The sequence below is a fragment of the Anser brachyrhynchus genome, assembly GCF_964034855.1.
Source record: "Anser brachyrhynchus genome assembly, chromosome: 4".
NCBI lineage: Eukaryota > Metazoa > Chordata > Aves > Anseriformes > Anatidae > Anser > Anser brachyrhynchus.
The window spans coordinates 9,509,737-9,523,918 of record NC_137698.1 but is presented as its reverse complement, the minus strand read 5'-3'; the positions used below and the strand labels follow the sequence as shown (position 1 = coordinate 9,523,918).

General features: G+C 39.7%; 1 protein-coding gene across 5 annotated transcripts in view; it reads left to right on the top strand.

The window, feature by feature from the left end:
- The window catches only part of LOC308195179 (melanopsin-like), an 80,276-nt gene that overhangs the window by 42,033 nt on the left and 24,061 nt on the right, over nt 1-14,182 (top strand). For 3 of the 5 annotated variants that reach the window (XM_080592171.1, XM_080592172.1, XM_080592173.1), the window contains 4 exons: nt 104-222; nt 1,092-1,286; nt 3,511-3,670; nt 12,725-12,867. In XM_080592171.1, coding sequence (XP_080448297.1) covers nt 12,734-12,867 — 134 coding nt within the window. In that variant the 5' untranslated portion in view covers nt 104-222; nt 1,092-1,286; nt 3,511-3,670; nt 12,725-12,733. Of the gene's footprint in view, nt 1-103; nt 223-264; nt 377-1,091; nt 1,287-3,510; nt 3,671-12,724; nt 12,868-13,949; nt 14,126-14,182 lie in introns of those variants that run through there. The other 2 variants (XM_080592174.1, XM_080592175.1) reach the window with 2 other exon arrangements.

Genomic DNA, 14,182 nt, shown 5'->3' with positions numbered 1-14,182 from the left:
AATTATTACTAAAGAAGAAAGTAAATATGGTTTAGTAACATACAATGTTGGCTTTACCATCCTTTCCCTGACATAAAAGGACCCTTGCTTTATTGCATTCCAGTAAGATCATTGCACAGAAGACTGAGAATTAGCAGATGAAGGGTAGAGGTGACGGCAAGAGTACCAGAGAGCCCCTGGATTAATGCCATTGATTGGGAAAACTCTAGTAACGCTGCACAGGTAAGTACCAGCCAGTTACTCGTAAAGTAGCTGATGAGGAAAGGCAGGTTGTCCCAAATGCTAGAGAGTTGCCGTTGTGTATTTGCAGTCCTTCCTCAGCAGAGCATGAGGCTGCAGTGTGATGGTGTCCTGGGTAATGCTTCAAGACCTTTAGGTAGTCCATTTGAAGTAGAATCATTTTATAACCAATGATAAAGGCTGTGAAATTGCTTTTCAGGGATGTTATTAGCTCAGTGTTTGTTGTGATCAGATGGTTATCAACACATCTGATCACAACAAAACAGAAATAAAATACTTTTCTGAAATAAACACAAATAAATTATTTTTCTGTAGTTGGGTGGGCTGAGAAAGGTGCAGCATGGGCTTGAATGTGACATGAGGGATGAGCAATACATTGTTAGACTTCTTAGTTTGTTTTGGGAAATTGTCTTGTGCATGTTACTTCACCAGCTTGGTTATATGCTTTTTAAAAAAGAAAGGTTCAGAAGGAACTGTTTCTGTCTGAGATAAGAGGCAAGAGGCATGCCCCCCCCTCCCCCCCCCCCAGTAAAAAAAGTGGGGACTTCTATGGCTTTCCGACTTGATGTAGTAAAAATGAAGTGGGGGCTTCCATGGCTTTCTGACTTGATGTAGTAAAAATGGTTAGTTGAACCTAACTGGCTTATGGTCTTCTTCTTTTGTAAGATGACACTTTCCTCTAAAATCAGAGAAGGAAGCTGGCTTCGTGCTGAGCTTCTCTCTTCTGGTACCTCATAACAGTGTTTAAAGCTGATGTTGCAAAGGCAATGTACCCCATGTCTAGGCATTATTGTGCAGATGTAAGATGATGCATGATACATAGAAGTGCTAATTCTTTCATTTTTTTTTAGGGTCTTGAAGTGGTCCGTGGAAGTTATTCAGAGGAAAAGATAGTTCTTGATGTAATTAAAATGAGAAATCACATTAAAACAACCATGTTGTTATCCCAGTGTTTCTCCAGATCAAGCTAAAGGAACTTACTTTCATGTGAGATGTTGCTTCCTCCAAGATGAGCACTATCAGGAGATAATTAAGGAGTTTTTGAGGTACAGAAGTCACTTTTAATGTACATACCTATTCGTGCCAAACATGTCAAAGCATGCTTCATTGTTTAAGTATTTTTTTTAATAAAATACTGTAAATAATAAAGGACCAGGAGTCCTTTGGTTGCTGCAATTGCTCTTTAATTACGTTCGTATTGCAGTTTCTTATCAGTTTGTCACTGTTTTTTAAATCTTCCTCTGAAATATGTCTTCAGTACTGTAACAGCTTGCTAATCTTATATAGATTTGCCAATCACACTTGTTCTTTCTAAGTTTGTTCCCTTAGCAATGCTAAAGAGGCAGGTTCTACTAAGGGGGGATCTAGACATTATATTACTTACAGATTTACCCGCCAGGTGACTCGAAGCACAATGATTGTGGTTGAGGGTTTGTTTTACTATGTTTTGGGGAGCTAGGGGAGGTTGTACTACTGCCAGATTGCAGAATCTGCATTCATTTGGCAGTGAATGCCTCTCTTTGCAGAGATAGAAATTCTGATTGCGCGGGTTGCTTTGAATATATCTCACCTGTTTATTTACTTCTCTTCCCAGTCATCTTCGTTATCTGTGGTGGTTTACTATTGTAGACATAGTCTAAAAAATTTCCACTAGATACTCTAAACACTAACTTTTTCTCACTTGTTAGACCATTGTATTAAATAGTGTGCTGGTTGTAAAGTGAAACTAGGAAATGAATTATAAAATATCACAAAACCAGATTTTCAGTGATTCTTAGGTATCTAACAGTGCAGATGAACACCATGTATTTTCAACAGTACAAGAGAAGAGTAGCCACCAGTGCAATCAATAGGTGTGAAGTGCCTAAAAACCCGTTTTTTCAGGCAGGACTTAAAGCCACAGTAGGAGAAACTGCTACAAATGAAAGCAGATGCAGAGCACTGCAGTCTTCCTATCCAGGAGTATGATCCCTGTACAGATTTCATATCTTAAAGCTAGTCTACAGCACCTAGGGGAAAAAACAACTTTATAGGCTTATTTGTTTTTTTTTGTTGTCTGTTCTCAGTTCCTTGTGAAAATATAAGAAAGTAGATAGAAAGGCTTTCAGTTTACTGAGATGGAATACCTGTCCTTAAGTAATTGAAATTATATTAAATTTTACTTATGCCTTTATAACATATCTTTTAATTGTATGGTTTGTGAGGTTGTGTTCATGCCATGCTGGAATATTTTAGGTTGGAAGTGTCATAGTCAAGTCCCACCTCTTGCTACAAGGAGGGATAGCTTTAATATTTTGAAATTGTCTTGTGGATGAAGATTGTGCAGCCTCTCTGTTTCAGTGCTTCACCAATCTCACTGAAAATTCTGCCAGCTGCAACTTGTCAAGCAAATGGAAGCAAGCAGATATTGGATGGGAATAATCCTCAACCTATAATGATTAGGTATTCCTTTGATCTAAACAGGAATCAAATGCTGCAGAGTTCATAAGAATATCACGTGTGCTTGAATTTAGCAGACCAATGTGCACGTGCTGTATTTCCAATGATTTTTCCCTGAGCAGCTGCTGCCAGATGCTGTCGGTTGTAAGATATGGGAGCTATTAGACCTCTGGTCTGACTCATTTTAGCAGTTTTCATATACCCAAACTTTCATGAAGGAATGATGCAAATGGCATCAGAATGCTGGGGGTTTGCTTTAAACTGCCCAGCCACCCTACTTGCAATGACCAAAAAATTTTTTTGGAAATTTCCCTAGTTGGTGAAGAATGTCTCTGGTTTCAGGCCTTCAGTTAACAATATTTCCCGCAGCAGAACAATCAGGGAAATGTAGAGAGCAGATTCTTTGGTAAAACTGCAGTTCTTTACACTCAGCTAGTAAAAAGTGCAAGTAAAGAATAACTGAAATGTAGCTAAAAGAGGAGATGTTCTGACTGCTATCATTAAGCTTCCTTCATCATTCACCATGCACACTTCATCATGAGCTACGGAATAAAAAATACAGAACAGATAATCCAGCAGCGGAGCAAACAGGCATATTGATGTAAAATATCAGTAATATGTATTTTTAAAAGTAGCATCAGAAGGATTATATGGACTATTACTCTGAGTCATCGACTTCTTGCCTTAATACTTTTATTAGGAGGCATTTTCATTTTGAAATCACTCTTTGAAAAGCCAATATCAGTTCTTGATTTACTTATTTGTTTGATTTATTTATTACAGAAAACTTAAAAATAAGCATGTTTTCATGTGATCTCCTTTAAATTGCAGGATCCACTTCACAGAGCAGCTCTCACGCACAGATGCCCTGGCAGCAGCTGAGCAGGCCTCCCCAAGAAGCTGATCAGTGCAATGAAAAGACTACTGATATCTAGAGGAAATATATAAAACCAGAGGTGGCTGGTGAAGGATTCACTGTGGGTTTTCAACAGTAAGGAAGAGTTTTTGTTTTCTCTCTCTCTCTTTTTTTTTTTTTTTTTTTAATAAAATGCAGAAGTATGCATTCAAGCTCTTTGAAACCTCAGAGCAGGATGTTATATCTGCTGTCAGAGATTAGAATTTCAAAATGCAGTGCTAACTTGTGTAGATTGACAAAGACAGTTCTTTGCATGCTCACATTAAAACAAGTAGCATGTGAGCATCCCCCAGCATTTATATGCTACTGCTGTAGTGTATAAATGATTTCTCCCCGAAGACTGCAAACATTCTTATACTAAAGAATAACTCTGATATCACATTTTATCAACATAGGCTTTTCTTCAGCACACTTAACTCTAAAAAAAAACAAAAAAAAAAAACAAAAAAAAAAAACCTGAATTTTCCACCTACTGTCTTGCTCTTACCGTATGCTAGCAGTCATTCATTCCCTCATGGACAAAACAAACATGCATTGAACCGTGATAGTTCAGATAATTTTGATGCAGTACTAACATTGATTAGATTCGTTCAGTCTGCTGCCTCCCTGGGCACATATAGCTCTTGTTATTTGGGGTGCTTTTGAGCATAGCATCAAGAACATTTTGAAGGTGTCCAAGAGGACGATATGGTGAGAGTCCCAGGGTTCACATTAAGCAGCTGGCTGTGCCACCATGCAAGTCTGTGGGAGGTGGGAAGGGGAAGATGGACTTCACCCAGCTCAACTGAGTGTTAACAGCCTCTGGTGATAGGCTTTTACTTCCTTGATCTTCAGAAATGCTTAAGTCATGGTTGAGCTTGATTCTTTCAGGTTTTGCACTCTCAGGTTAGGTTTGGGTGTGTTTAAATAGAATGCAGATTTCTGTAGGGGAAAACTTTCTGAAGACCTGGTTAATGATAGCTTTCTTGGTTATAAACCCACTGTTGTACTGGAACACAATTATTCTCAGAAAATGTGCCTTTGATATCTTTGAAACTTCTGGTTGTGGAAAAAAAAAAAAAAACTTGCCTTGAGGGTTGGCTATAGGAACTTGGATTAAAGCAGTGAAAAAAAATGTGTTTGTTACTTGCCAATGCTTCTCCACAAATACACAAAAAAGAGTGACATCGTGTTCTTCCCAAGGCTGGGGTTTTGTTGGCATGCTTGGTTGAAAAACCTGTAAAATTTTGAGTACGCCATCACATTTGATAACCCCTGCCCAAGTGGTGCAGATAAGGTTCAAACTGGAGCACAATTCAGCTGTACTTTTTTTATCATTTACTTAGAGAAGCAAATCTTATTTTATCAGCAGTTCTAGCAGCATGGCTCAGAATGTACATAGAAAGCATTGTCTGTGTGCTTTCCAGAATAGACTTTACATTTTAAGGTTCTGTCTCATCTCTAGAGAGATGAAAATATGCCTATGGAAAAACTAGATAGCTTTGTAACAAGCAGAAAGATATTAAAAATTTATTTACATTGACTTTTTTTGGTTACATCTGATTTCTGTTATTATTCTCATATGAAACATTTTTATATCATGTCTTATTACTTATAAAAGAGATGAATTATTCATACCCCGTGTTTACATTGACTAACAAGACCGGGTAGGTAGACACCCGAGTTTGCTTACCTTAATATGATCATCTAACAGGTTTATTTGTTATTGTACACCCTCAGTGTACAGAGGGACTGGACAGGTTGGATGGATGGGCAGAGGCCAATGGGATGAGGTTCCACATGGCTAAGTGCCGGGGCCTGCACTTTGGCAACAACAACCTCATGCAGTGCTACAGGCTTGGGGCAGAGTGGCTGGAAAGCTGTGCAGAGGAAAAGGATCTGGGGTTGTTGATTGATGCTCGCCTGAACATGAGCCAGAGTGTGTCCAGGTGGCCAAGAAGGCCAACAACATCCTGGCTTGTGTCAGGAATAGTGTAGCCAGCAGGAGCAGGGGAGGTGATCTGTACTCTGCTCTGGTGGGGCTGCACCTCGAGTGCTGTGTTCAGCTTTGGGCCCCTCACTACAAGAAGGACATCGAGGCCCTGGAGCATATCCAGAGCAGGGCTACGAAGCTGGTGAAGGGCCTGGAGCACAAGTCCTGTGAGGAGTGGCTGAGGGAGCTGGGAGTGTTTAGTCTGGAGGAGGCTCAGGGGAGACCTCATTGCTCTCTGCAACTGCCTGAAAGGAAGGTGTGGGGAGCTGGGGGTCGGCCTCTTCTCACAGATAGCTAGTGATAGGACTAGAGGGAATGGCCTCAAGTTGTGCCAGGGGAGGTTCAGGCTGGAAACGAGGAGACATTTCTTCTCAGAAAGAGCAGTCAGGCATTGGAAGGGGTTGCCCAGGGAAGCGGTGGAGTCCCTGTCCCAGGAGGTGTTTAAGGAAAGGTTGGACGTGGTGCTTAGGGACATGGTTTAGTGGGTGATATTGGTGGTAGGGTGATGGTTGGACCAGATGATCTTGGAGGTTTTTTCCAACCTTAATTATTCTATGATTCTATGCTTCTCATGGTATTGACAACTTATAAATAATTCATTTTTTTCTTGGCTTTATGTTTGGGTTGCGTTCTGCTGTGTTTTTTTTTCTTTGAGATTTCCTACCCCCTCCCCCCCACACACACACACACAACTGTATGCTGTTAGATCGATCGCAAGTATGAGAAGTACAGATACCTAGAACTTGAAGAAAACATGTTTTTAAACATGATATCGTAAAGACTTATAGTCAAATTAATGGGAACTCATGTCAGGGAGACAGTTGGCATTATTTAAGTCTCTGCAGTGACCTAGTATTTGAGGCTCACAAACATGCCTTTGGTCATTTTTGTCTTGCTCCAGGGTGGGACTTGTGCGCTGAGTTTTTCTGGTGACACAACAGTATTCACAGTATTTGCCACAAATGTGCCTTGAAGTCGATTAAGAAATGATTTTTCTCATCTGGTTGTCCAGTTCAGTAACTGCCCAGAAGTACTTGCTGGAATGGAATTAATTAGATATATATTTTACTACAGCAAAAATTCTTGGGGTTTTCCCTAGATTATCAAATGTGATTTTTTTTTTTTCTTTTTTTTTTTTTATGAAGTCACAAGTGAGCTGAAACAGGACTTCTTTAAAAATTCCTCTTTGGGCACTCAAACAAATCTGCATGGATAACTGCATACCCAGTTACAACTTCCCTCTCCAAGAAAAATACACAGATGGTAATTGCTCCTTCTTGTTCTCCTCCCTAGTTTTCTGTCCCCCTTTTTGCCTCTCTCTGTTTTCCCTGCAACCCTACTTTGCACTGTAGGGCTATGACTTCTGTATGTTTCTGTAAGCAAAGAACAGTGCAAACTTACAACCTCAGTCGGGATGAACACTAGCCTAGGTATGGACCAGATGTGTGATTTCTAGTGCTCAACTGCCTCTGCTAGCCGTCCTGTTGTACTAGGCACTGGCAGTTCCTCTCCTTGTTTGTCACTTTTGGATGAGATGCATCACATTCACAGTTCAGTTTGTTAAACCAATTGTCGTTTTGATCAAATGTGCGCTATAAATGTGTTTGAGTGCTTCTGATGTTGGCATGTGAACCGATTGGAACAAATTGTGGACGAGAAGCGTTGCCCAGTGACTGATAGGGAAAGTAACTTTTCCACTTGTGGATGTTTGTGGTTTGATTTGACTCTGCATGTCAAATTAATCCCTACTTACTCTATGGTGTTGTAGTTGCAGTACTATTAACCAGAACAAGAAAAGTTGTGGGTTATTTTTTAAATTATTTTTTAGTAATTAAAGCTATTTATATGATAGTGTTTTTAATGTTAAAATTATTAATATTTCCCATAATTATTTAATAGTCATCAAGAATCTGTCCATCACTGGCTCTAGTAGAGTTACCACATAGCAACTATCTTCCATTTGCTGATTCAAGAATTCATACATACAAGATATTCATTAAGCCCCAAATTCTGTCATCATTTCAAACCAGGTGGTTCTTCATACTGAAATAACCCCTTACATGGACATTCAGTGAAATTACAAGGGACTTGGCAAATATTACCTGGTAGCTGTTTTTGTTCAACAAACTGCCTCAAAACCAAGTGCAGACCGACATGGGGATGGCTCCCATCCTATTATGCATAAATATTGTTGTTTTTTTTTTCTTTAAATTTTCAAGTTGTGCCTGCATAGACATGAGTTTGTTGTTGTTTTGTTTTGTACAGTAAAGTTGTGTTCTGCTTTGTGAATCTGTGTAGCGGATGAGCATAGAGAAGCTGCTACACTGTTAATTCACTTTCTTGTTAGTGCACATTAATCCTCTATGTAAGCAATCCCTTACTTAAGCTCATTTTGCTGTAAATCATCTCTACAAGATGAGCTTATATCCATGACAAAAATCAGAGCATAACTAAGGCTTTATGTACTCTTATCCATGTAATGCCTATCACATCAGTGTTTCTGAATTTGATCCATTATTTCCTACCCCTACCCACTGAATCAGACCTGCCCTTTCTTTCCCATTTTAACCAAATATATTGCCTTCTGCATTGAAATCTTTATTAATCTCCCCAGCTGGGAGGCAGAAACAGATGGCTGTAATTATTTGGACATTGTTTTATCACTAAAAATCAAATTACAAAAGCTCTCGTAGAATAACTTTCCTCATCTGTTAAGTTTTCCATCTTTATTTTGGGAGAAATAGACCAAGTTTATTTTTATGTCTGGTGCCTGCTTCCTTTGCCAGCTAGTTGAGGGACAGCTGTTAATTGTTTATCCTCCATTTGCCTGCAGATCTGTTAGTTTCCCTGCCAAGAAAGCCCTCTAAACAGCCACGTAGGTGACAGCTTTTTGATGTTGTAGTCGCATCTCATATAAGAGTATGGCCACATTGTGATTTATGCGAGTTGTCAGGTCCAGTATCTTGTACAGTCAAAATGCAAGTGATTGTAAGATTAATTTAGAAGGAGCCAAAGAAAGTGAGCCCAGGATAGGCAAGTATGCCAGAAGCTGGCCCTGGTGCAATTACTGGCATTCTTCATGGACTGCTTGTTTACATTTCTATTTTTGTGTGAAATAATCAGGTCATTATGGACAGTGTCTTTAAAATCTACACTCAGGAAATGGATGTGTCTTCAGCAGGGGACTTATGATTCAGTCTTAAGACCACAAAGGCAGAAGGCAAAGCCAACCTGGGGGAAAAATGGATAGGTGAAAACATCCCATGTGAGCCTTTGAAAATTCCCTTCACCCATTAAAGAGTGAATACATTTGCTGAACAAAATGTAATGTCTTCCTTCATTATCTCTTAAATCATGTCATCATGGAGAAGGACCCTGACTGGCTTATACAGAACAGGTTCTTCATCCTTTTTTATGTGTCCATGATGATACAGAGCACCCACAAGCACAGTTCATTGGGCTAGTTGTGCTGAATCCAGAGCAGTCACACAACACCATAGCAGTGTGAAAAGCTCAAGCTGGGGGAAGCATCTTGCAGCACATCTTTAAACTTTGTTTTTGCAAGTTTTCCAACTGCATGCTCAGAGGGTCTAAGTTCACTGTTAATAAAATGAAAATATAGCCTGAAGTAAAACCACATAGTGTATTCCAGCAGTTAGCGAGCAATGGCAAGAGATGGATACAAAATATGTACTTTGCCAAATCTAAAACGTGAGACCCTTCCACTAGTATAAACCATTTTTTTCTTTTTTGCTCATTCATACCGGCTGACACTAACCATAATATCATGTTGGTGCTAAAAGAGAATAATATAAACCAAACCTGATAAGACCACAACATTGACTGTACTGACCGTGACCTGCTGTGCCTAGCTGCTGTTTTGGTTACTAAGTCATCTGGAAAATTTTATAATGGTTACATTGGTTTTCTGAGGGTTGGGAAGAGTCACAGCAGTTTGGAATATTCTTTCATAGTTTAATTTTATTCTTAATACTCAGGAGAAAGTATAAGTACTGGAAAAATATATAGGGCTGTAACAGCTTTTGAGAATACCAGCAAAAGCAGCTTCTCATTACAGTGCATGACCAGGGCTTCAAATTTTTTTTTTGTTTCTAGTCCTCATCCTAATATAGTAAATATTTACATTAGCAAATATTTAGCTTGTTAATTGAAATTACCATAAAGAACAGCTTCTCAGAGATAGGGTTGTAGGAAAAGTGAAAAGGCTTCCATGAATATCCTAAAGCCTTGTTTTTCTCCCATCGAGTTATTATGTGCTGAGAAAGGGTCTATATTAGAAAAGCAGCATTTGTTCAAGAGAATAGAGTTTAAATCCTCAACCTTAAGAGTATTTAAATCTTTTGCTTATCTTTTTCTTTTGCTGAAGTCTGCCAAACCAGTGAAATATGTGACTAAAATGAGGTATAAAGTCTCTTTGACTAGCTTTGGAGCCATTTGTATTATTTTTTCCTGTTTTATTTAAGGAATTTGCAGTAGTTTAATGGAACTACTTTTTATAAAAGGTTAATGCTTTCTGTTGGAAAAATATACATATGTATGCACATATGCATCAGCACATTTATCTTCTTAGATCCATATTACAGTGTTATAAATGGTTTTGCCTTTATCAGCTTGTCACATTTTGTACAGCTGGATTCCAGCCACATACAGTTGTTATCAAGGAAGCACTGAGAGAGTGAATAAGTAGTCATCTTCTCATTCAGATCTTAATGTTGCTCTTGCTGCTGTTAACATAACAGCAAAAACAGCTGTGATATTTTATGGCCTTCTCTGAAGGCAAGATACCTTCTCCAAAGCTTGTGTTCATCCAACAGCCCTCACTTTAGAGGTTTGCTGAGATTGCAGGCTTTGTGAAATCCCCAGTATTTACTGCCTTTCAGATTTCAGTCTGTAAGCATCACTAGTTTATGTTTTGTTCAGTACTGCCAGCAAACTGTCATCCGAGTTTACAAATTGTGACATTTTTCAGCTTTTAGACGCAGCTCACCACTAGTAGCTGAATAAATGGGACTAGAGCATCCAAGTTGGCTTCTCCTCAGCAGAGAGATAAGGAGAGCCACCTTTGGGTGTGAACTATATTGCAGTTGGTTTCTCAAAAGAGTTTCTGCAACAGTGAGTTTCCATATGAAGAAGTAAAGCATAATATGTATGACAGGCAAGTACTTACTTGTCCTGAATCTTACCCCTCTGCATCGAGGTAAATCCTAAGCAAGTTTAATAGATAAGAAGGAAAGGGAGAAAAAAAGTCTCTTGTTTTCTCACCCACTTTTAGCCTCTTTAGCCTGCGCTGCCATAAACAAGGCAGGGTTCTGATATAGTGCACATATTCTATTAAGAAGATTAGATCTGAGGGAAGAGGAGAGGAGTTTATCATGGATCTTTGCATGCCACAGCCCTGAAGTGGCCCAGACAGCATTCTTCTGAAAGCATGAAGCTACCTGTGCTTGCTGCCACCAAACAGCCATGATTATGTTTCCCCACTGGGCCAGCTTCCCATGTACAGCTTGCTCTTACACTACTAGCTCTCACCCCCCACCCCCTACTCCCACCCTTAAAAATGTAGCATTTTTAAGAGAAATGCCATGCAGGGTGACATTTTTGCTTCCTGCTTAACCACTGGGAATGTCAGTGACACTCCTCATTGTGATTAACAACAGCAGATGCTTCCTTTGATTGCTTTCTGCTACAATAAGGATGATATTGCTGGTGCAGTGCCACTTTGGAGGATGCCATTTTTTTTATGGGTAGAGTCTGCCAGACCACTGAGAAAGCCTGAAATCATCTTTCTGCTTTGAAGCAGTAGTTTTTGTATGATTTAAGACACTGCTTCATCACCAGGGCCTTTGTTCTCACCATTTCTGCTCCATTGTTTTATGGATGCACAGGACGTGCTATGCATCTCACTCCCTATTACTGAAAACATCGTACACAATTAGCATGGTAATGCCCATGGCTAGAAAACTGCCGCTGTGCAAGGAAGGAGCTGATGTGCATGCACTTCATAGGTAAGCGAGGAATAATAAAATGCAGAAAGGAGAAAAAGCAGTGTAGGAGATCATGGAAACTAGAAGGTAGAAACCACAGAGAATTCTCACCATTTCCAAACGGTCCCTTCAATATCTCCAGCTGGGTGATGTTTGTCATCTTGAACCTGTTCATCTTGAAGCTTGTTTACCTGACTTGGTAAATAAAAATTGCCACCAGGCTGGCGATTCCGACTCTACTCATTGATAACACTAATGAGAGCTGAGTGGATTAGCTGTAGGCTGTCCTGCCGCTGTGTTCAGCCAGTGGTAAGTCTGAATTTGTTTCAAAAAATACACAGACAGTTGTTTTTCTTTACGTGCTGGTGATAAAGAGCAGTGAAAGAGGTGTCAAGGCTGTTTGATGTATTTGCACTTACACAGGCATTACTATAGCTGCTGTGTTTTTCCTCTGCTGTCCTGCCTTTCCCATGACGGTTTCCCAGTTTTTACATTACGGTAAGTCTGCACAGGCAGCTTGGGGGTATTTGGGCGATTTTAATGTTTGTAATTGTGAAGGCTGAGGGAGGGATTTCAGAAAACCACAGTGTGGTTGAGGTTGGAAGTGACCTCTGGAGGTCATCTGGTCCAACCTATCTGTTCAAACAGGGCCACCTAGAACAGGTTGCCCAGGATCACTTCCAAGGAGGGAGACTCTGTGACCACTCAGGGCACCTTAGCAGTCTTCCAACAAACATGAAAGTATGATGGGCTATTCCTTGTTGAACTGATCCTTGTGTTGTGTCAGCTAGTTCTGCACCCCAAAGTGTAGCAGTTACCTTTAGCACTTTTTATGTTAGCCTGTCTTTTCTTTTTTCACATCAGCACCAAAACGATTCCCTTAAAATTATTCCAGTCTGTTTTGCCTGTTGTTGCTGTTGTGGGTTTGTGTGTGTGTGCGTTCTGTTTTGTTCTGTAATGGTAAACAAAACAATTAAGGCTGCTTGAAGGACACTTGATTTCCAGGGGATGTGGTAACATCACAGATGTGTCTATTTGATTTGGAAGTGAGTGCTCTGCCTCCCTTCACCAGTTCGATGTGCTGAGCAAGTGTCCCCTGGAATACATGTTTTGAATGTGCTCAGTTCTCCTTTTCTTCTGTCTCCCATCCAGGATTTGAGCATGGCCACCCAGCCACACACTGTGACCAAGGCGGAGATCCCTGACCACGTTCTTTACACTGTAGGAACATGTGTTCTTGTTATCGGCTCTATTGGCATCATAGGAAACCTCCTAGTTCTCTATGCATTTTACAGGTATTTCCTTCACGGTTAATCTGACTTGTTTTGTAGCTTGTTTGTGCCTGTGGGCAGATGTTCTGCACTGATTTCCTCTTGGATTAAATCTCCAAGCAAAGGCTGATGGCATCAATGACATACACCCCACATGCATCCATGCACGTCACTGATATACTCCCACATAAATTACTCGTGTTTTAAGGAATTTGAGAAAATAAAGAAATAAATATACAGAACCTTGTTTTAGTAATACTTCTAATCAAAAATTTAAAGAAAAGTTTGATACTTTTAATAATAGAAACAGCAGTCCCTATGTTGCAGACTGCTTCACTCCCCCTGCAGAGTTTGCAGGTTATTTGACAAAAGATGATGCTCTTCCAATCAGCCTAGACTGTCCTGCAGCTAGAGTATGCAAAAAGCTCATGAAAAAAATAAATAGCTGCCTTCAACCCCAAACAGTGTTGCTAGATTTCCAAATCCTTCTTGCTCGCTGTTTGCTGTCATTATGCATTATGCTGAGTGGGTCTACAATGACAGAAACACCAGTAGGGTTATGAATCAAGCTTTAGTTTACTATTCTTAAATGTTTAAGCTGAAAAAGTAAGTTTAGTTGATTTGAATAACTGGGTTTTATATGAGGGAGAAAATTGAATTTCTTGCAGCTGTAGATCACTTCATGATTTTTGCAGCACAAGCTCTCAATTTTTCTTGAAATTTGTTTGTTTTAGCTGGCAAAATGAAAGCGTTAAGCTGTCAAAGTAGAAAACTCTCCATAGGCAGATGAACACCTGCAAAGACATGAGTTCTGCACCCCTCTCACCCAGTTATTGCAGACAGTTATGAAAGCCGTGACTTTATTAGTCATCTCAACACTTCTGCAACTATCTTAATTTCTCAGTATTCTTTTATTAATAAGAGGAAAGGAATTCCTGCTAGTTGCAAATATTGGTATTTCAGAAGCACATTTGAGAGGCCTCAATTGATTGGCTGAAGAAGGCACTCAGAAAAGAAAATTCATTTCAAGCTATTGAGAATTGCTGCATGCAGTTTCCAAGAATAAAGCTATTTATGAAGTCCTCTTTGCTTCCTGTATTCAACAGAATGTGCAAAGATGCCTCTTTTTGTACCTGGCACTGTGAAAAGTCCTGAGTTCAAACTCTAGGTAACATGGCTTTTACTTCTCCATGCAAGCAAAACAGTTCCACTTTGAGGGACTAGCAGTTCAGCATTACACCTTCTCAGTATATTCACCAGAATTGCCAGCTGTAAGGTAAAGGTGAGGTGAACTCATGAATTAATGTACCTTGTGGGGCTAATATTTGATCAGAACAAT